This window comes from Schistocerca piceifrons, chromosome X (genome assembly GCF_021461385.2).
Source record: "Schistocerca piceifrons isolate TAMUIC-IGC-003096 chromosome X, iqSchPice1.1, whole genome shotgun sequence".
Lineage (NCBI taxonomy): Eukaryota > Metazoa > Arthropoda > Insecta > Orthoptera > Acrididae > Schistocerca > Schistocerca piceifrons.
This window is the reverse complement of record NC_060149.1, coordinates 264,726,721-264,748,830: the sequence shown is the minus strand read 5'-3', so window position 1 is coordinate 264,748,830 and position 22,110 is coordinate 264,726,721. Positions and strand designations below refer to the sequence as shown.

The 22,110-nt window shown below is 38.5% G+C and overlaps 1 protein-coding gene across 1 annotated transcript in view; it reads right to left on the bottom strand.

Annotated features, from left to right (window-relative positions):
• LOC124722896 (acyl-CoA synthetase short-chain family member 3, mitochondrial) overlaps positions 1–22,110 on the bottom strand; it is a 320,410-nt gene that overhangs the window by 28,640 nt on the left and 269,660 nt on the right. Inside the window, exons 10-12 of the mRNA XM_047248037.1 lie at positions 21,770–21,896; positions 20,634–20,779; positions 11,210–11,432 (exon numbers count right to left, since the gene is read on the bottom strand). Coding sequence (XP_047103993.1) covers positions 11,210–11,432; positions 20,634–20,779; positions 21,770–21,896 — 496 coding nt within the window. The remainder of the gene's footprint in view (positions 1–11,209; positions 11,433–20,633; positions 20,780–21,769; positions 21,897–22,110) is intronic.

The following is a 22,110-nucleotide window of genomic DNA, read 5'->3' as shown; positions in this document are numbered from 1 at the left end:
TCATAAATGTGAGACAGAAAGTGAATAGAGACCTCTTGTCAAAAATTTTGCATTTGAGCTATTGTAATTTTCACTTTCAGCATTAAATTCTCTTCAATTTGTAAAAAACTAGATTTGTATCTCTAAGTTTGAGTCAATTATGACATGATGAATATTGTTGCAGAAGAAGCTGAATAGCACCATAGTGTAGTGGTTATGATACTAAACTGTTGCATGGAGAGTCGTGAGTTCAAAATTCCCTGGACTGCACAATTTCAATTTCTATATTCAGTTCGAGTACATTCTAGAAGTATCCACGAATGTCAAGAATTACTGTACTGAAATGTTCTGTAGCTATATATATATACTGTATGTGTTCTGAACGGAGGCAGTTTGCTCTGTGCCCTTGTATGTGCAAGTGCTTAATAAACCTTTGTTATGTGAAGTTAGTGTTTGTCATTCATCTAATCACACCTTTTTCTATGTGATATTATTCTGGCGGAGACGCTGGGTATCGGAACTTGTGATAGCGCACATTATTGATGACACAGTGGCTCCCATCAGGCCATGACAGAGCCACCGCTTACGTGGCGAGAAACCCGAGTTTGAGCCACATTCAACAGATCACAATCTATTGGAGACAGAAGAAGAAGAGGATGTTACAATAACAGAAACTGTGTGCCACCACATGAGCCATCCTTCCAGGTTCTCTGGTGACGATGCCAAAGATCTAAACAAGTGGCTGAAGGTATATGAGTGTATAGCCAAATTTAACAAATGGGATGACACCATGTGTTTGGCTAAAGTATTTTTCTACTTGGAGGGCACTGCCAAGCAATGGTATGAGAACAATGAGGAGACATTCACAAGCTTGAAAGTATTTCAGGCAGAACTGCACAAGTATTTAGGCGACACACAACGACAGAAAGGCAAGGCTGAAGATAAATTAAACTGCAGGGCACAGCGTCCATGAGAAACTACAGCATCCAACGTTCAAGACATCTTGGAGCTGTGTAAAATAGTGGATCCTAGAATGAAGGAGGAAGACAAGGTTGCACATCTCATGAAGGGTGTTGCTGAGGACATGTACAAGCCATACTCCTGAAGGAGGTTTCGACAGCAGATGACTTCATAAAATATACTGAGACAATGCACCAAAAAAGAATTACATGCAAGAAGTTTGAATGGCTTCCAAATGTTGTATCGATGTCTGTGATGGAGGAAGCAACTGATTTCACAAGTGTTCTACATCAGATAGTGAGAGAGGAAGTTCAGAAGGCACTTGGATTGCATGACAAGCAAAAAACTGAGATGCTTCAAGAGGTCATAAGGAAGGAAGTGGAACAGACATTGAACCCAGTCTCTTGTCCTTCATTTCCCTTTAAAATGGTTAAAAAGTCAAGACCCAGGCGGAGTTACATTCCTGCAATGCCGCATGAGGAACCAGTTTGGGTACCAAGGAAGACTGACATCTGGAGGACCCAGGATAACCAACCAGTATGTTTCCACTGTGGATGACCGAGACATGTGGTGCACTATTGTTGAGAAAGGCAGAGGATATTTGGTGATGCCTGCACCAGAAGACAGCAGACCAATCTTAGCTGATGCCAAATCTGGGACGACGAAGATGAACAAGAAGATGTGGGTGCAGGACGACATAGGTCACCATCGCCGCAAGCTAGTCGCCGGGGAGGACGCTCCCCAACACGGCGATCAAGGTCTCCATCGCCATTTAGAAACTCCAGCTGATCACCTAGCTGCCACAATCTGGAAAATTAAAGAGTGCGACCTTCCTTAGAGGTGAGGCTACTGAAGAGAAAAATCCTCTACCGTCGATCACTACAAAAATGATAGGAAACTACATCGATGTCCTCATGGATGGCCGACCAGCCCAAGCTCTTGTGGACTCTGGAGCATCATTTTCAGTCATTTTGGAGAAGTAGCATCACCAGTTGCAGAAAACCATATTCGTTGACAACAAATTATCTCTGCTGAAGGTGGCTAATGGGAAACATGTAAAACCTACAGGAAGATGTACCATTCATGTGGGTATAAGTAGCCATACACAGCCCTTAGAAGCCATCAGCTTACAAGAGTGTAGTCATGATGTCATTCTCGGATGGGACTTTTTGAAAGCTTCTCAGGCAATTATAGATTGTGGTCGCTCGAAGATTATGCTGGATGAGATGAGATACTGTGGGCAGGAAGATGCGCATCCGAGTGTGTGGAGGCTATGTGTGCTGGATGAAGTGATCATTCCTGCAGTCAGCGCTAGAAAGGTAACTGTCACATGTCATGCCATGCATCAACCCATGTACCTTGTAGTGGAATGTAAGAGAAGCATACCACTGGAGAATAACTTTGTCATCCCAGCCTCTGTCATCGTCTTGTTTAAGAATGGATTCAGTAAACTGTGGATAGTTAACTGTCGCCGAGAACAGCAGATCCTTCCAAGATGCATGTGCATAGCAAATGCTGAGCCATTAATTGAAGAACAGCTGAGTGTCATAGAAACCTCCCATGCCGAGTCTGTATGTGAAATTAGCACTACCACTACGAGACAAGATCTGCTAGCTTGACTATCACCAGATATCATTAAGGAACAACAGAAGAAGCTACTTGCCATTCTTCGAGAGTTCTCTGAATGCTTCAATCCACAGGTGAAGAGTAAATTAGACAAATCGACGGTGAAGCACTGGATTAGCACTGGAGACCATCAACCAATAAGCCAGAGAGCATACCGTGTGTCAGTAACAGAACTTTGAATAATTCGTGATGAGGCAGAGAAAATGATGAAGAATGACATCATTCAGCCTTCACAGAGCCCATCATCATCACCAGTGGTCCTCGTCAGGAAGGAGGATGGCAGTTGATGCTTCTGTGTTGATTACAGGAAACTTAATAAGATAGCTAAAAGGGATGTTTACCCTCCTCCACGAATTGATGATACACTAGATTGTCTGAAGGGGGCTAAGTTTTTCTCAACCATGGACATGTACTCGGGGTACTGGCAAATCTAAGCAGATGAGGCTGATCATGAGCAAACTGCATTCATCACCCATGAGGACCTGTATGAGTTTAAGGTAATGCCATTTGGTTTGTGTAATGCACCAGCAAGATTTGAACAGATGATGGATAACCTTCTAAGACACCTGAAGTGGACGATGTGTCTTTGTTATTTGGATGACATTATAGTAGTCTCAGTGACATATGATGAACATATAAAAAGACTGAGGGCCATTCTTACATGTCTCCAACAAGGCAGACTGAAACTTAATCCAAGAAAATGTCTCTTTGGAGCAAAAGAAATCAGAATTCTTGGACACCTTGTGTCAAACGAAGGTGTGTGGCCAGACCCAGAGAAGGTGAGATCTATAATGGAATTTCCTATTCCTAAAAGTATTAGAGATATGAGAAGCTTCCTCGGTTTATGTTCTTATTACCATCATTTTATCAAAGACTTTTGTATCAAAGCCAGGACACTCAAAGAGTTGTTATAAGCTGATGCTAAATTTATCTCGGGTGGTGCTCAAAAAGATTCTTTCAATGTGCTGCGAAAAGCTCTGACAACTGACTCTGTACTTGGTCTGTATGATGAGAGAGCATCTACAGAACTACATGCAGATGCCAGTGGGTATGGGATTGGTGCTGTTCTGTTGCAAACTTTTGATGGAAAAGAGAAGGTTATAGCCTGCCCAGAGAAACTACTCTACTACAGAAAGAGAATGTCTTGCTGTGATCTGGGCCATGTGCAAATTTCGACAGTATCTCTGTGGAAGGCCATTCACAGTTCAGAGCGTCATTCACTTTGTTGGTTGACAGGTCTTAAGGATCCAACAGGACGACTTGCCAGGTAGGCACTACATCTTCAAGAGTATGACATTACCATAGTGTACAAAAGTGGAAGAAAATACCAAGACACCGACTGTCTCTCAAGAAATCATGCGAAAGACCATCAAGACTTTGATGAAGATAGTGACTGTCTCACTGCACTCCAGGATCTCTCTGCGGAGCAGAAGAAGGATGCCAAGATATCTCAAATTATGCTTGCCTTAAATCAGTCAGAGGATGTGAAAGGACAATTTAACGTTGTTAATGGATTACTTTGCAAGAAAAACTTTGATCAGTTTGGAAAGAGGTGGCTACCAGTGATTCCTAAACACATGTGCTTAGATGTTGTACAGAAATTCCATGACACACCTGAGGCTGGACATTTAGGATTTATTAAGACATATGATAGAATCCACAAGAGATTTTTCTGTCCAGGTTTATTTAGGAGTGCCCATCATTATGTGTCGCACTGTCAAGAGTGCCAGAGGAGAAAGGCAGTTCCTCAGAAACCACCTTGCCCACTCATACCAATTCCACCAGCTGAAACACCTTTCCAGCATGCTGGGATTGACTTCCTTGGATGATTTCCAATGTCTGCTAGTGGCAATAGATGGATTATTATTTGCACTGGTTATCTGACACATTATGCCATTACAAAGGCTGTGAAAACAGCCGAAGCATCTGAGGTAGCCAAACTTATTGTGGAAGACTTCTATTAAAACATGGTGCCCCAAGGTCGTTAATTATGGATTGAGGGAAAGTTTTTCAATCGAATCTTGATAAACCGTGCAACATTACTCATCACATGATGACTGCCTAGCATTCGTATACTAACGAGCTTACTGAACCTTGGCTGACATGCTATCAATGTTCGTCAACGCTGAGCAGAGCAACTGGGATGAGATGCTACCTTTTGTGACATTTGCCTACAACACCGCCAAACAAGACACCATATGATTTATGCCATTCTTCCTTGTGCATGGGCATGAGGCGACTACTATGACAATGAACACTGTGTTTCCATTACATCCTGATGATGTAGACGATGACTACATCGGCCAGGTGTTAACCAGAGCTGAGGAACCTCAGCAGTTAGCTCAACTCTGCATGCTGCAGGCCCAAGAAAATGATCACCAAAGGTATGACGTGAGCCACCGCCCTGTTGTCTACCAGCCTGGTGCTCTCATCTGGATCTTCACTGTTTGGAAGGTTGGTCTCTCTGAGAAACTCCTCAGGCGCTACTTTGGACCTTATAAGGTTGTAAGATAGATCCATAATGAGATTCTCACTCTGCAGCGGAGTGTGCGCTGATATGAAACTTCCTGGCAGATTAAAACTGTGTGCCCGACCAAGACTCGAACTCGGGATCTTTGCCTTTCACGGGCAAGTGCTCTACCATCTGAGCTACTGAAGCACGACTCACGCACGGTCCTCACAGCTTTACTTCTGCCAGTATCTCGTCTCCTACCTTCCAAACTTTACAGAAGCTCTCCTGCAAACCTTGCAGAACTAGCACTCCTGAAAGAAAAGATATTGCGGAGACATGGCTTAGCCACAGCCTGGGGGTTGTTTCCGGAATGAGATTTTCACTCTGCAGCAGAGTGTGCACTGATATGAAACTTCCTGGCACATTAAAACTGTGTGCCCGACTGAGACTCGAACTCGGGACCTTTGCTTTCGCGGGCAAGTGCTCTACCATCTCCCGAGTTCGAGTCTTGGTCGGGCACACAGTTTTAATCTGCCAGGAAGTTTTGTAAGATAGTTGTCTGATGTTACTTATGAAGTTGAAGATTTTGGCCCCGACACAAGATGACGAATTATTAGAGATACGGTTCACATCCTTTGAATGAAGCCCTATAAGGATCCTGCAATCCAGGGTAAATTCAAAGCTCCAGCAACAGGCAACAAGCGGAAACATGATGAAGAGTCTAGCAGCAAAAGAAGTTCTAGGAAGATCACCGCCAGGGCAAGATTCAGTCATCAGGAGTGGGAGTATGCGGGACTGATGACTCGTACCCAGACTAGGAGGATGTAACACCGAGACGCTGTTCTCTTAAGAAGGGAGCAATGTAGCAGAAGAAGCTGAGTAGCACTGTGGTGTAGTGTTTATGATACTAAACTGTTGCATGGAGGGTTGTGAATTCAAAACTCACCTGGACTGTACAATTTTCATTTCTATATTCAGTTCGAGTACATTCTGGAAGTATCTACAAATGTCAAGAATCATTGTACTGGAATGTTCTGTAGCTGTATATATACTGCATCTGTTCTAGCAGGAGGCAGTTCACTCCATGCTCTTGTATGTGCAGGTCCTGAATAAACCTTCATTACGTGAAGTTAGTGTTCGTCATTCATCTAATTACACTTTTTTCTATGTGACAGTATTGTTGATGGGATAGAAGTGTTTTATGATAATATGTTTTAAAGTTTGACTTTACTACCATTGTTTAATTTGGCATATTTAAGAAACAAATTCTGCATATACAGGGTGATTTTTTACACGATGTACAAACTTTAGGGGCTGACTGATGAGAGGGTACAGAACAAAAATGGTCTAATGAACTTATGTCTGGAAATGCATGGTTTCCTTCCTAGAGACCATTTATTCAATCATACATTGTTACAGAGACTGTAGTCTAATACACACTGTACCATTTAGCCACAATTACCGGATGCATGGTTTCTTCCTAGAGGGTGGTACTGTTTCCCATACATCATGCCCTAGTGCCATCTTCCACCATGCTAAATGGTAATGCGGTGTCCGATTCACTTCTCTTGCTGACTCTTCTTGTAGTGGATTTTATACATCATTGTACACAGTGGTTCTATGTTCGAATTGAGAGCTCACCGACATAGTATTTACTTACAGAAAGGCAAATGGCAGCGGATGGCGGGTAGCAAGGTTGTATCAGGAGACCTATCCCCACCTACAAAAACCACAGCATTCAGTGTCTGCAACAGTGTTTCACTGTTTGTCTAAGACAGGATTATTTCAGGAAGCAGGAAATCATGAAGTATGTACCTGAAATGTTTGGACACCAGACTTGGTGGAAAATGTGATTAAAACTGCGAAAGGCAACCACCGTGTCAGTATCAGGCAGTTGGCTCACCACTATAGGGTAAGCCAGACGACCATGTGGAACATTCTCCATGACAAATGTTGCTACCCTTATCACTTACAGCGTGTTCAGGGCTTACTAGCGACAGACTTTCCACATCAGGAGCAGTTTTCTCACTGGTTTCTTCACCAGGCATCCACAATGCTGGTATTTGTGTTATCCACCCTATTCACAGGTGAGGCCACCTTTATGCGGAGTGGTATTTTCATCTTTCATAAAAGTCATCTGTGTATGCAGAACCCCTACGGTATGGTGACAGTGAATCATCAGCATTGATGCAGCTGGAATGTGTTGGCCGGGATAATTGGCGACAGTATTTTTGAACCAGTCTTCCTTCCATGTTGTCTAACAGGCCAGAATTGTTGGCGTTTCTTGTGGGTGACTTTGCCTCTCCTGCTGGAAAAAGTGTCATTGGTGATTTGAAAGGTTATGTGGCTGCTGCTTGACGGTGCTCCAGCCCATTTTGCCATTAATGTCTGGTCGCATATCAATCATGTCATCTCAAACCATGTCTGGTTATGGGGCCATCTCAAAAGTGTCGTATATGCAGAGCCCATACCAGATGTGAAGTCACTGGAGCAGCATATTCATGCTGCCTTTGACTTTGTTCAGATGCAGCATGACTGATGTGAATTTGTGAGACAGAACATGCTATGGCATGTACAGGCATGTGTTGAGGCACATTTAAACTATTCTCAACACATACTTACCTGTGCCTGCTTGATACTGCATGTATTAGACCATAGTCCCTAACAATGTATGATTGAATAAACGGTCTCTAGCATGGGAAACATGCATTTCTGGACATAAGTTCATTACACCTTTTTTGTTCCATATCCACTCATTGATCATTGATCAATCCCTTGAGTATGTACATGGTGGAAACAATCACCCTGTACGTTAACCTTGATATATCCTTTGCCAAAGCTACAAACTTTTTTAAGCTAACATCACACATTAAGTGGTTAATCCCTTCAAACCCATACCACTTATAGTGTACAAAAATTTAAAATAAAATAAATTGACTCCCAATTGAGTCTCTCTCCCTCTCTCTCTTTTCTTTTTTACAAAATATTTGTATTACTTCAGGACACAGAACATCTTTTTATTCTTCTTTGCAATAGGTCTTGATGTTCCTAAAAGATGATATTTTTGTTGTTTTGTGCTCCCTGCTGGAATTGGTGCACCAGGAAACCCAATGGGACCATTTTCTTCGAGAAAGATGAGGTAAGGAAATTTATTTCCATTAATGTCCATCTTTCAGGGTCCACTATCTTTGTAGCTAAAGATGAACTGGGTAGATTATTTAGTTATGTGAGTTACTTTGTTGCCATTACTATTCTTCAAGACATTTAGCCAGTCATGTGTATTCATAGCAACTTCATTTTTTTCATTTCTAGCAGCAACAACAGAGTTAATATGTATTGTAGGTGTAAGTTTTTGTTGCTAGACTAATAAAAGCTATCTGCTGATATTTTAGGTCTGCCAAATGTAAACAGATAACATCTATGAACATTTATAACTCTAATTTAAAGAGGGACTACTTGTCTTCTTTGGCATTATTGTATTCACAAAACATTCTTCTTTTATACAGAGGTACTCTGAGCTCCTTAAAATGCCTATAAAATTGAGGAGCTAAAACCCATATATATACAAATGTCTGCTTGTGTCTGTGTATGTGTGGATGAATGTGTGTGTGTGTGTGTGTGTGTGTGTGTGTGTGTGTGTGTGTGTGCAAGTGTATACCCCTTTCTTCCCCCTAAGGTAAGTCTTTCCGCTCCTGGGATTGGAATGACTCCTTACCCTCTCCCTTAAAACCCACATCCTTTCGTCTTTCCCTCTCCTTCCCTCTTTCCTGATGAGGCAACAGTTTGTTGCGAAAGCTTGAATTTCATGTGTATGTTTGTGTGTCTATCGACCTGCCAGTACTTTCGTTCGGTAAGTCACATCATCTGTGTTTTTAGATATATTTTTCCCACGTGGAATGTTTTATATATATTCAGCAGCTACAAGAATTTTAGCTTTATCCACAAAGGTTCTTGCAGTAGTTGCACTGTCTTGTTACAAGTCTTTTGAATGTTAAATGCTCTAGAAATTCTGTTACTGAATAGAAGCAATGATCCAATAAGAATGCCCTTAGGGTTGTACAAAAGAGTAAGAATGATGATATGTCTTTTACTTTATACAGAAGACTAAATTGTAAATTTGTATAGCGTTGTTTACTGTGGAGGTTTTATAGGCGATGTACTTATTGACTCGACATGAAACTTTTCCTTTTGTCTTGTATCATGTTCATGGATATTGAAATTTTCATTTACATCTTTTAAATTCTTTCTACTATATTTACAGGTTTCTAATATATACAGACAGGGAAGATGGAGATTTGATAGCTTTTGAAAGAGGGGTTTGCAAGAATCTGTTTGTTGAGCACATTGCATTGCTTTTACAGTTCTTTTTTGAGTTAAGAAGATGACTGAACTAGGTGGTGTATTACCCCAGAAAATAATTCCATACAGTAGGACGCTGTGGAATTGGGCAAAGTAGGCAGTTCTGACAGTGCTATAATTTGCTTTGACAGAGAGTAAACACAGACTGCAACATATTTTCTTTAGTGTTCCAGTAATTTTGTTCATAATTGTGTGCCATTTGAAGTTATTCTGAAGCCATAAGCCTAAAAACTTTGTTTCTGGAGAAGATGAAATTTTGTTGGAGTTTATTGTCACACTGGTGCAGCATGCATCACCTTTTAAATAGAAATTTAGGAATGTTGTTTTTTGGTGTTTATCATAAGTTTATTCCCCCCAAACCATCTATTTAGCTGTTCTGTAGTCTTATTAACAGCTGCTTGAAGCTGACTTTGGGGTATTTCCTGAAATTGATGGCCTCAATAAATGTTAAATATTTCTGATACAAAGAGCTTTATGATGACATGATATTTCACTTTATCCATTTCAAAAAAACACAATATGACCATTTTAAAAACGCATCTAAGCTTAACTGTTCTGTAGATCAAGTTAGCACATGATTAGCAGCATAGTAGCATATAGTGTGCCAATATAAAAAAAATAAATTTCAGTCATATTACCACTCTCTATATGCTAGACAAAGAGGGTTTCACCTGTGCCCACATATTCACTTTTCAAGTTCATGCTGTTCTCCCCTTTCTTTGTTTCATTAAAAGTTGATATGATCAATTTATTTCAGCTCTGTAGCTCACTTTCTTCACTGCATGGCAGTATTCATTTGCTGCATCAAATGTCTCCCTTGAAATTATGTGATGACATTTATTTGATCTACTTGATGTAGCATACCTGTAATTTTTTTGAGACCATACTTGTTGTTATCTTCACCTGTGACTCTTAAATTAGATATATCTGACATTGCCAAGAAAGAAGAAAGTGATCAAATACAGGTTTCTGGAAGCTTTTTTAAAAAAACATTTATGATTGTCAAACCATCTTCAGACACTCACTGCAAAATATACATTGTAATATACTGTATTGAAAACCCTGCTCCATATATACAGCTGGATGCTATAGTTTTATTCTGTATGTGATGTAGACAACAATAAAAATAAGTTTTAAATATTAAGAAATCTGAAATTAGGGATTCTTCTTCCTGTGGTATCTTTCAGTTCTTAGAGATATTTCAGAAAAAATTGCTATTAATCAGTATAAGAAACACAATGATTAATATAATGCAATTCATGTTATATGTACTGTACAATGTGGATTAATATTACAGATAATAAGGAAATTGCAGCTATGTAGAAGGCACATTAATTATCATTTAACTACACTGATGTAAGGAAGTTAATGTTTACTAATTATTCCCACAATGGAATCAGTTAGCAATTGATTTGTGCACACCACCAGTCCCTTGATAAATTTACTTTCTACCCCAAAACTGTATTTTTGAGAATTCACTTCAATAATACCAAGCAGAATCCTTATGAATATCAAAACAAAATTTTTGATACAAGAGATGTTACTTGTCAACTTTTCAAACAGGCTACAAAGCTTTCTTATAATACTAAAAAATGATAAGATATCTGCTACAACCTTTCTCAGTTAATATTTATCATTTATGGCACAAATTTTAATATGGTTTCTGCCACTGAAGAAAATTCACCAAAGGAATCAAGTATGCACGCTTAGTGATTTTTTTCTGATGCTGAGTAGCTCTGTTGTACACAAGACATATGAATAATTTTGAGAATCATATTTTACTCACCTGTATTTTTACAGGAAAAAAAATGAAATGATTTGAAATTCACTTACTTGATCTTATCATATATAAACAAAGTGGTATCTCCCCTTTTGTAGGTTCTGGAACACCCACAACTGCAGCATCTCCCACATCAGGATGGCTGAGAACCACATCTTCAAGAGCGGCAGTGGACATCCTGTGCCCTGCTACATTTATTACATCATCATCGCGAGCTGTTACATACACATAGCCATTTTCATCAATGTATCCAGCGTCCATGGTGTCATAATAACCCTGAAAATTGAAAGTATTTGATAACATGGATGTTTCAGAGGTTTAAATTGTTTAACATAAAATGTATTTGCATGTATAGAATGGAATTTATTTACTGTGATGGTCTATAATGGACTAATAGCTGTTCAAATATTAATATTTTTGGCAGCAATTAGTGCATTACAGATCATCATGTAGTTTCAATAGTCTTCTTTATGTATGGGTCGTAAGATGCTTTAAATTATTTGGAAGAATATATTTTCCTGCATATATTTTCCTATTTTTAAATTAACACTTTATTTCACTATGAGCAATTAAAGTCCCCTTCATGTAGGAAAGTGGTCCAACTTTCAGCCATTCTGCACAACCCTCTCCATTAACCGCTAGCAGCCAATAAGATTCTTTGTCTTTCCAAGTGGCTAGCTGCAAGTTATGGACAGATAGTGAGAACCTCTCTCCTCTCCTCTCACAGGAGCACCTCTGTAAAGTTTGGAAGGTAGGAGACGAGGTACTGGCAGAAGTAAAGCTGTGAGGACGGGGCATGAGTCATGCTTGGGTAGTTCAGATGGTAGACCACTTGCCAGCGAAAGGCAAAGGTCTTGAGTTCAAGTCTCGTCCCGGCACACAGTTTTAATCTGCCATGAAGTTTCAATCTCTCTCTTGCATGCAGAACTATTACCTTACATTGCAAAAACTGAATTATTCTTTCAATTGTTTATGTTATTTTCATGTAACAATACAACTGTTAATGTGTAACTGTAAATATGTGAATGTGATTTCAAAATAAATAAGTCATGAAGTACTTCACAGACAAATGAGGAGAAAATTATTTACTGCATTTATAAGTTTTTCAAATGTGAATTTGAAAGCAGTACTCCTACTGTTTACATTTGAAGACACACAAGTGGACAGTAGAAGCTTAGGTGCAGCAAGAGATCTGTAGGAAGAAGAAATGAAAGTGTCAGAGTTGTAGAAACCTTAGAAAATGTTGGTCCTGTGTTGCCTCAGAAGCAATGAAATCACAAGAAACCTGTAAAACAAATGATTGTTTTGACAACAATATTTTAACGTACTCCATGTTTGAAATGTATATAAGTGGCGAAAACCTGACATAAAAAAAAACCTCGTTAAAATTATGCATGGGAAAATTGGCTTAAAAGGCACACTTAGTCAATCCATAAACGTTTTTAAAACATTGACTTCAAATATGTTAACATGAGAGTTTTTAATTGAAAGAAGTGACATAGGTGCAGGGTGGACCACATCACTTATAAAGATGTACAGTACAAGAAAAGGAGGCAGTTCAACAGTGTATTATTTTGACTAAACATGGGTAAATCATAATCATTCCAGGAATATCTGCTAAAAAATAAGTGATGGTGCTGGTAGTTTGAAAGTTCACATAGCAAATGATTCTTGGATAATTACTCTGCATGCTGGCTGTATTTCTCATTTTATTCCTGAGAGTAAAATTGTATTTTCGTGTAAGAAAAATAGCAGTGACTACCATTCAGAAATGATTGGTGTCATTTTTAAGGAGAAGCTTACTGAACAATTTATGCTTCAGAGTCAGTCACTAATGTACCATAGCAGTTATAATTCAACTGTTACAGAAAAATGCCAAGTACAAACAACAGAAATGTGTATGTTGTGCTCTGGCTTAAAAATAAAAATATTCCACAAAGTATATACCAGAGTCATGCTGAATTCCTGCAGCTTGTTAATTCATACAAGGCAAGTGACAGAACATACAAACTTGACTCTCTTGCACCTGAATGTGGTCACACGGGTTTGTGTGTACCTACATATCGCCATCAGTGCAACCAGATGGAATTAATTTGGGCACAGCTTAAATGCTATGTGGTAGAGGGAGAGAGGGATGTGTGGCATTGGGGGGGGGAGGGAGGGGGGAGGGGGAAGATTCAAGATAACAGACATTGAATTGCCTGTACATGAAGCAATAGACGACATACCCCCCTTCAGCATGGGTACACTGTGTGTGACATGCTGAAAAGCTTCCGGAAACATACTTTGATAGGGAGGTGGAGATGGATAAAAGCCTTGAACCTGCCATCATAAATTTACAGTCAGAAGGTTTGGGCACTCTCAGATAGCGGTGATAATGATATTACAATGTAGATACTTTGGTTTTAAGGACTTGTGGCTTAAAAAATGCATTAGCATATCAATTGCATACCAGGTATGTGAGAATTTCCTAACCTTTATTGATTAGGAATTTGTATCCAATGAAGTATGCAGTCTATAATGTTCAACATATTGTCCAAGGACAAGTTAAGAGTTTACCAGTGCATAGTATGCTCTCATAAAACATGAGACTGCTGCCTGATAAATTAGTCAAAAACTCTGATACTTTATCAAGCAAACCCATGTCACCTTCAAGGCACAAACTGGAGAAATTACTTAAAATGATAGGAAGGGTTACCTGTCAAGATACCAGTGCTTTTCAACATTTTCAATTACAATTTCCCACACATTTTTTTGAAAAAAGATGGTTAATTGTTTGCCTGTTCAATGGACCATAAATGTGGTCTCTCAATGTAATATTGAAGGAGTTAGTTAACACTCATAATGCCTGGAGACAGCAGAGATTGTAACAACATAGTCTTTTGCATTAGTCTTTGCTATCAGTAATTCCTTTTTATGCACGATGGTTTAAACTTGACTATATGTCAAACACATCCACATTTTTTTAAAAAAATCTATGGAGTAGAAGCTGTTGTCAAGCAAATGTAATCATTTTGGTTTGTGTTTGAAGTTGATTTTGTTGTGTATTACATTTTTATAATACAGTCCAACTCTCAATAAATGACAGTTACTGCAACCAGTTTCAGCGCCCTTCTCATTAGACAATCATCATTTTGAGAAAAATTGTAGTTGATGTCTTCACAAAGCTGTATCAGCTGTTCTCACCTTTTGACATCACATAATGTCAGCTATAGAGATTTCTTTCATGTAGATGATTGATCAAAATGAGATTTAAAATTTATTAGTCCCCCTCATGGACCTGAATGTATAAAATGATGTACTGTAGGCAAATGAACATGAATGCTGTCCACTGAAACACAGTTTGGCAATATAGAGTTTGTTTGCCCACTCTCTGCCACAACACATGGGCCGACCTCATCCCTCTCCAAGCTTCCCTGTCACCCCACGTCTATGCATGGAAGCACCATTCTACGTGATTGGGGGATATAGTTAATTTCACCTCTTTGTGCATTATCAAGATAAATTACACAAAAAATTGTGGTGTGCTTACAGCATGTCTTTATCAACACAGCAGTGTGGAATGAGAATTCAACACAATCGTAGCAGCTATGACCACAACTTTTACAGATGTGAAGTTCCATATGTAGAATGAAAAAATTGCAATATTTGTGGATTGTCAAAGTGGATGTTGCCTCTTTAATCCTTATAAAATCTAACTGTTTATCACTGACATTTATTTTCTGCACAGTTAGTTTTTGTTTTACATCACTTTCTCATTTATGCAAAAACGAGAGGGATACATAGTTTACTAATACTATTTTGTCTCCTTTTTTGTGAACTGGGTTGATAAAAGCATATTAAGGAATACCTTGGACACTACCACTATGAAAGAATTAATAACATAACACAACCAAAAAACCTTAAAGAATGTAGTGCCAAAAGTATGTTTATAGGTTTCGATACCTCAGTCAGTAAAAACAGAGCCCTTATAGGGTCACCTTGTTTTCCTCCCATCTGTCTATTAAGACCCATTCCCTTCAGGAACAGGCCAATGTATTAAGCTGGAATTTATGTTACATACTAAAGTCTATTGTTCCTTGGTGGTGTAAAACATTTAAGCTTCTAAGTCAATACTGTTAAAAGATACAGCCATTTATGTCACAATTTTTGATATTCACAAACTCACTCACCAAAACCTACAGATGAACTATCTGTTGATCCTGTGGTCTAGCAGTAAAGCAAGCACCTGGAAACTGGGAGGTTGTGGAATCGAATGTTGGTTGGAGCACAGATTTTTCAATGTTCATTTTGCTCTAGTCTTTCATTTTAATCTAGCTTTCACTTATCAATGCTATGAGAAGTCACCAGAAACAACACATAGTTTGTATGGTATATTAAACCGTATATCCCCTTTCCTTGGTTGGATAACTAGGGGAAGTTAGGGACACATAAGCTGCCAAAGTGATGCCCAATAGAAAGACTTACACCAGGCCACAGAGCCACATGAAATTATTATCATTATCAGTATTATTATTATCATTATTATGTGAGTCCTACTCACTCTTATCTGTTTTTTACTTTCATTAGTTTTATTTTTTATTTTTTTCATCTGGAGGATATAGAAGCTAAACCAAATGGATGGTGAAATGAGCACTGAGGGTGTGCTGCAAGGCCCTGCATAAATCAAGAGAATAAAGTCCTCATTCCATACTTTACAGAAATCTTGTTTTTCAAGTGGATGTTACTTCATCTCTATAATACTGAGAAATTTATCTGCATAAAGATAACATAACATATGTTCTGATAGTTCTGCTCATACAAAAATGTGTAAAAAAAATGTGGCCCTGTATTTGTTAAAAAATAATTTAGGGCCTATTTGAGGATTTTCATAGTAACTGAATTTTGTGTTGATTTGGCCAGCTGAAGTGGCCGAGAGGTTCTAGGCGCTACAGTCTGGAACCGTGTGACTGCTACCGTCGCACATTCGAATCCTGCCTCGGACCTGGATGTATGTGATGTCCGTAGGTTTGTTAAGTTTAAGTAGTTCTAAGTTCTAGGGGACTGATGACCTCAGAAGTTAAGTCCCATAGTGCTCAGAGCCATCTGTTGATTTGGGTAAACTGTTTATAATCCTTTATTGTGCATTTTGCATGAAAATTCACACTAGGAATAGTTAATAGAAATTACTTACCATAATATTTTTAAGTGAGACTGCATTGTTGACATACATTCTAAAAAAGAAAAATACATTTCATGGAAGGAAATTTTATTTAAATATTCTGTGATGTTTAATTAACTTTATTAATGTACCTTTCTTAGTTTATTTCCTGTTTATTTGTGTCCTGCAGTATTTTAGATAGGACAAAATTTTCTGCTTGGACTGTTATTCAATTTATTTACTCTTCATGATTGTGATTTCAACTTATAATGCAACTTTGAAGTAATAGCACACTATGAAGTGTGTCAATGCGTTCTTCCTTTGAAGAGAATACTGCCCTCATGTCAACCATCTTAAATATTCCATGAATATAAAAAGACAGGCATCTTCATCATTTATTTAACATGACCTAACAGTTGTAAAGAACCAACATTTTGGACATATCTAAAAACAAAGATGATGTGACTTACCAAACGAAAGTGCTGGCAGGTCGATAGACACACAAACAAACACAAACATACACACAAAATTCAAGCTTTTGCAACAAATAGTTGCTTCATCTTTCCTGATGAAGCAACCGTTTGTTGCGAAAGCTTGAATTTTGTGTGTATGTTTGTATTTGTTTGTGTGTCTATCGACCTGCCAGCACTTTCGTTTGGTAAATCACATCATCTTTGTTTTTAGATATATTTTTCCCACGTGGAATGTTTCCCTCTATTATATTCACAACATTTTGGACAGTTTGACAAAATGAACAGTTTGATACCACTTGAAGTAATAGAAACCATTTTAATTTTGAAAGGTATGATATGTAGCTTCTAATGAAGTACAAGATACATTGGAGCTTTTGTAGTAACAATAATTCTATTTACTGTTAATGGTTAATAAGAAGTTACCTCTAAGTCTCAATACATAAACATAATATTCCACAGAATTAGTCATCCTATTAATCTCACTTTAAATCTAAAAAGAATAGCTTAAAACATAATTTTGAAAATAAATGTTCATCAAAAACACTGTAGTTTTCCAGTGCTTAATTTACTCAAGTAATACCAAATGTCACTAAAACTTGCCAAATTATGAAATTTTATTTAAAGTGTTGCACACTACAGTTCATTATTCATTATATAATTGTTCTCTTTTATTTATAACAATGTAGTCAGCTTTGCAAAAACATTTTGTATTTAATGTAACATCCTGCAACAAAAGTCCCATAGGTATTCCATTAAGGAATATTCTATCTTTAAATCATAATTATTTGACATACCTATTGTCACTATTTTAGTGCTCTGATTTTCTGCTCAAAAGAACATACAAGTTTGTTTACATTTATAATGTTTTGAAAACTAGATGTGTATCATGCTGAAAGACACAAACAGCAGCATGGCCACAGTGAACCAAAGTTTATTCTTCTTCCACACACAAGCGAACAATAGTTGAAAATGTAGACACAATCATAGAAGCAATCCAAGACCAATGCAAACAGTTGCTGACGATAAGTATGAACACAAAATGAAAGTGAATGCCTGCTGCACTGCACTTATAAAGAGGAGGGCTCTGGTAGATGGAGCAGTGGATACTATGCCACGTGCACAAGTCATGTGGCCCACTACAGGCAACTTCTGGTGGACAGCCTGTGCAGATGCCATTAGCAGAATATTCTAAGTTGGTTGGTAGGTTGATTTGGAGGAAGGAACCAAACAGCAAGGATATTGGTCCAATCAGATTAGGGAAGGACGGGGAAGGAAGTCAGCCATGTCCTTCCAATGGAACCAACCAAGCATTTGCCTGAAGTGATTTAGGGAAATCACAGACACCATAAATCAGGGTGCCCGGATGCCGGTTTGAACCATCATCCTCCCGAATGTGAGTCCAGCGGGCTAACCACTGCACCACCTTGCTCAGTAATCTCTAAGTGTAGCATGCTGATGGCCTATTGCCACAGTGCATTTCTAAGTATTACGTACAGTTTTATAGCATTCCTTCCTCCTTGGGGAAAGGGTGCTCCACCGATGCTGGCATGAGGGCAACTGTTCAAATGTCTATGGCCTCTGTAGTAGATACCACAGGTGGTGGTAACAGTGGTAGAAAGAAAGAAATTCCAGGCTGGAACCAATGAGTAGGGATAGAAATGGTGCTGTCACAGACACATGCAGTGGTCTTTCCCCCACAAAGTAACATAAGAGAGGACCACTGAAAATGGCACTGGCTGCATCTAGACATATGATTGCTCAATGTGGTGGAAGTGTGGCAATAGTGAAGGTGCCAGCTACTCAGTTGGGGACATTGGAGATGCCAGTGTAGAAGGATCCAAATATGCGAGCCCATCCTGCAGTAGAATTTCTGGTTGCTCTGAAGGATTGTGGGAAGGCACCTGTGGACTGTGGCTGGAATCCAGTCCAGTCTGTGGGGCCCAAGACCGAACTACCAATGAGGGCCACGCCAATGGGCATTGGTGGGGCAGCATGAGCAGGTGGAGCAGGGGAGGAGGGTGTGGGGCTGGTGACTATGGAGCATCATGGCCAGACTTCGATCCCCCACTGATGTAGGCTGGCCGAAGTGGCCGCTCGGATCTCGCACTGCAGTCTGAAACCGCGAGACTGCTACGGTTACAGGTTCGAATCCTGCCTCGGGCATGGATGTGTGTGATGTCCTTAGGTTAGTTTGGTTTAACTAGTTCTAAGTTCTAGGGGACTAATGACCTCAGCAGTTGAGTCCCATAGTGCTCAGAGCCATTTGAACCATTTGAACCCACTGATGTAGAAACTCAAAAAGTGCGTCAAGGCATCGTCCGTCGAGGAGTCCATGAAGTACTTCTTCATTTGAACCTTGACCATGTGGTTGAGATGTTCAGACCCAGTTAGGCTTTGGTCAAAAGGAGGAGCAGTCATGTGATGAATGTCTTGAGGGGCACAGAAATCATGGAAGGCCTAAGGCACAAACTGTGAATCATTAACTGTCACAAGCATATAAGGACCACTATCCATCACAAGCATATAAGGAAATCTTTCAGTAGAGACAGAGAGAGAGAGAGAGAGAGAGAGAGAGAGAGGAAAAAAATATTGGAGGACCTAGCATTTAGGGCAAATGATGCTGTCATGGTGCATGAACCAGTAGAACCAGTATCAGCAAGATGGGAGCAAGGAGTGCTCCTGTCACTGTGGTGGTTGTTGTTGGGTGCTGTGACATGTGCACAAGTCATGTGGCTGATCACAGGCAGCATCTGGTGACCAGCCTTCACAAATGCTGTTGGTGGAATATTGGAAGTGTAGTGCACTGGCAGCCTGGTGCACTGGTGTCTATCCAAATATCAGGTACAGAATTATAGCAAGATGTAAGTAAAATAATTAAAATGATATTAGAGGAATATAGAATATTCTGGTAGGCATCCATAAAAATGTGCCAAGTTCAAGATGGTTAGTTCAGTTTGGTTTTAGATGTTAAACACACAACAATGTCCTTTAAATAGGTGCTAGAACACAGCTCTTTGTCTCTTCAGTTTGCTTTGTTCGAGTGGTCACCATTCAGGTTTTTTTTTTTTTTTTTTTTTTTTTTTTTTTTTTTTTTTTTTTTTTTTTTTTTTTTCAGCCTATTATAAAAAGATCTCCTGTTATGTTGAAAAATGTGACTTTATTCCAAATGAGCATTATTTTGAACAAACATGCAACTAAAAATCAACCAAGACATAAAGGAAAATAAATCTCATTTAAGAAACAAAAAAAGTCTTAATTTGGATTTATTTCAAGCCAATTTCCATTGGACAAAAAGGACTTTTTCTGCAGAAATCATTGTGTATACAACATATTCAATATTAAATTTTGACCACTTTCCTTAGTCCTGAATATAAAATACACCAGAAATCTGTTGACTGATAGAATGCGTTATGAACTATTAAGATTACATTCAACGTTCATGTTCAGTAGTGGAGTACTTTGCATACATATTTTCAAAAGTGAATAAGGTAATGCTGGATTGGGAAGGGAGTAGTTTCACACATCACTTAATAATTGCTATTGAATTCATGTTATCTGCTCACCTGCTTACACCTGCATCCACCAGATGTGACATTAGACAACTGTCACACCTGGCAGATGCATGGCATAAAATCAATGATTTCCTCAATGATGATGATTTATTCCTTTAGAATTCAGGGGATTACAGAAAAGCTGAGTCAATGGAATACTTTTCTATGACACAGTCAACAAATATTATATGATGTATTATAGTACAGTATTTTTTGAGGACATATTTATTTTTAATCATACTAGTAAATCACTTTTTACAGTAGTTATAGAAAAACAAGTTCAGTTGAAAATGATATTTGGAGAATTACTTACAGGAAATTTGGTGAAGTATATTTGCTTGAACCTGTCATCAGCTTTGTACAAGGTGGACATTGTACCAGGCGGTAAAGGTAGCTTGCACACAATGCGACCCAGTTCATTCCTGTCTGACTCAGTGCCATCATGCCGCAAAATGTGAACTGCATTCAGATAAATACAGAACTATAAGTGAAAGTAAATGAAAATTTCAACAAAACATTTATGAATTACATGGTTTATTAGGCATTAAATACTAACCGAAAAATACATATAATTTAGATAATTTAATGTTATATTGATAAATACAAAGATTTATGACAATAAGTTTAGTTGAGAGTATCTGAGACACAGGCACAATATCACTCCAGAATTAAAATTGAATTCAGTTAGTTCTGAAGATCTGTACACAAACTCATCATGTCATTAATTATATAAAATTAATTATACTCAGAATTTCCGTAACTCATTATGTTTCGGTGGGTATCAGTGAGCTTTTAAGTGATGCAAAAGAAGAGTATGAACAGTCTCGATTTGTAAGCTTTGAACTATGAAATATGCTTGTTGTTGTTGTTGTGGTCTTCAGTCCTGAGACTGGTTTGATGCAGCTCTCCATGCTACTCTATCCTGTGCAAGCTTCTTCATCTCCCAGTACTTACTGCAACCTACATCCTTCTGAATCTGCTTAGTGTATTCATCTCTTGGTCTCCCTCTACGATTTTTACCCACCACGCTGCCCTCTAAGTCTAAATTTGTGATCCCTTGATGCCTAAGAACATGTCCTACCAACCGGTCCCTTCTTCTTGTCAAGTTGTGTTATTAATATTATTTTTGTTATGTCTCAGAACATTTAATCTGGGGATGATATGATTCATTAACTTTAAAGATGCATAGTTTATATCTTTCTGTATCAGATTAAATACTGACTATTGGAGATCATATTAATTCCTAGTCTCATATATGTCGAATCTGCTGTTGTTTCCAACATAACATGAGAGTACATTGAATGGTGCACTAAGTAAAAAAAGTGGATTTCCATAACTTTGTTTTGTGCCACTGAAAAAAATACCAAACTAGATCTACTTCTTTGTGTGTGGTCTTTCCACTTTAGATGCATTTTACAGTAAGTAGATTAATAAAGATTGTAAACTTGCCATCAAACCCAGGAAAAGGCATTCCCGCTGAGTACATTGGTGGTTTTGTACTATGACCATATCCAACACATGTTGCAGTTATTGAATGGCCAGTTTCTGTCTGCCACCAATGGTTAAGTATTGGTACCTGTTGATAAAGAAATGTGTATACATGTCAGTTTACAATAGAATTTAACAAATATGACAGCATACATAACTAAACCAGAGTTAAATGTATATGAATATGTCACACAGAAAAGTGTTTATAATGTGTGTCATTATTAAGAGAAGAAAATATTTGCCACTCATCACTGATATTATAGTGGGTTTTCCAGCATGAAGATGGTATCCTGTATGTGGTA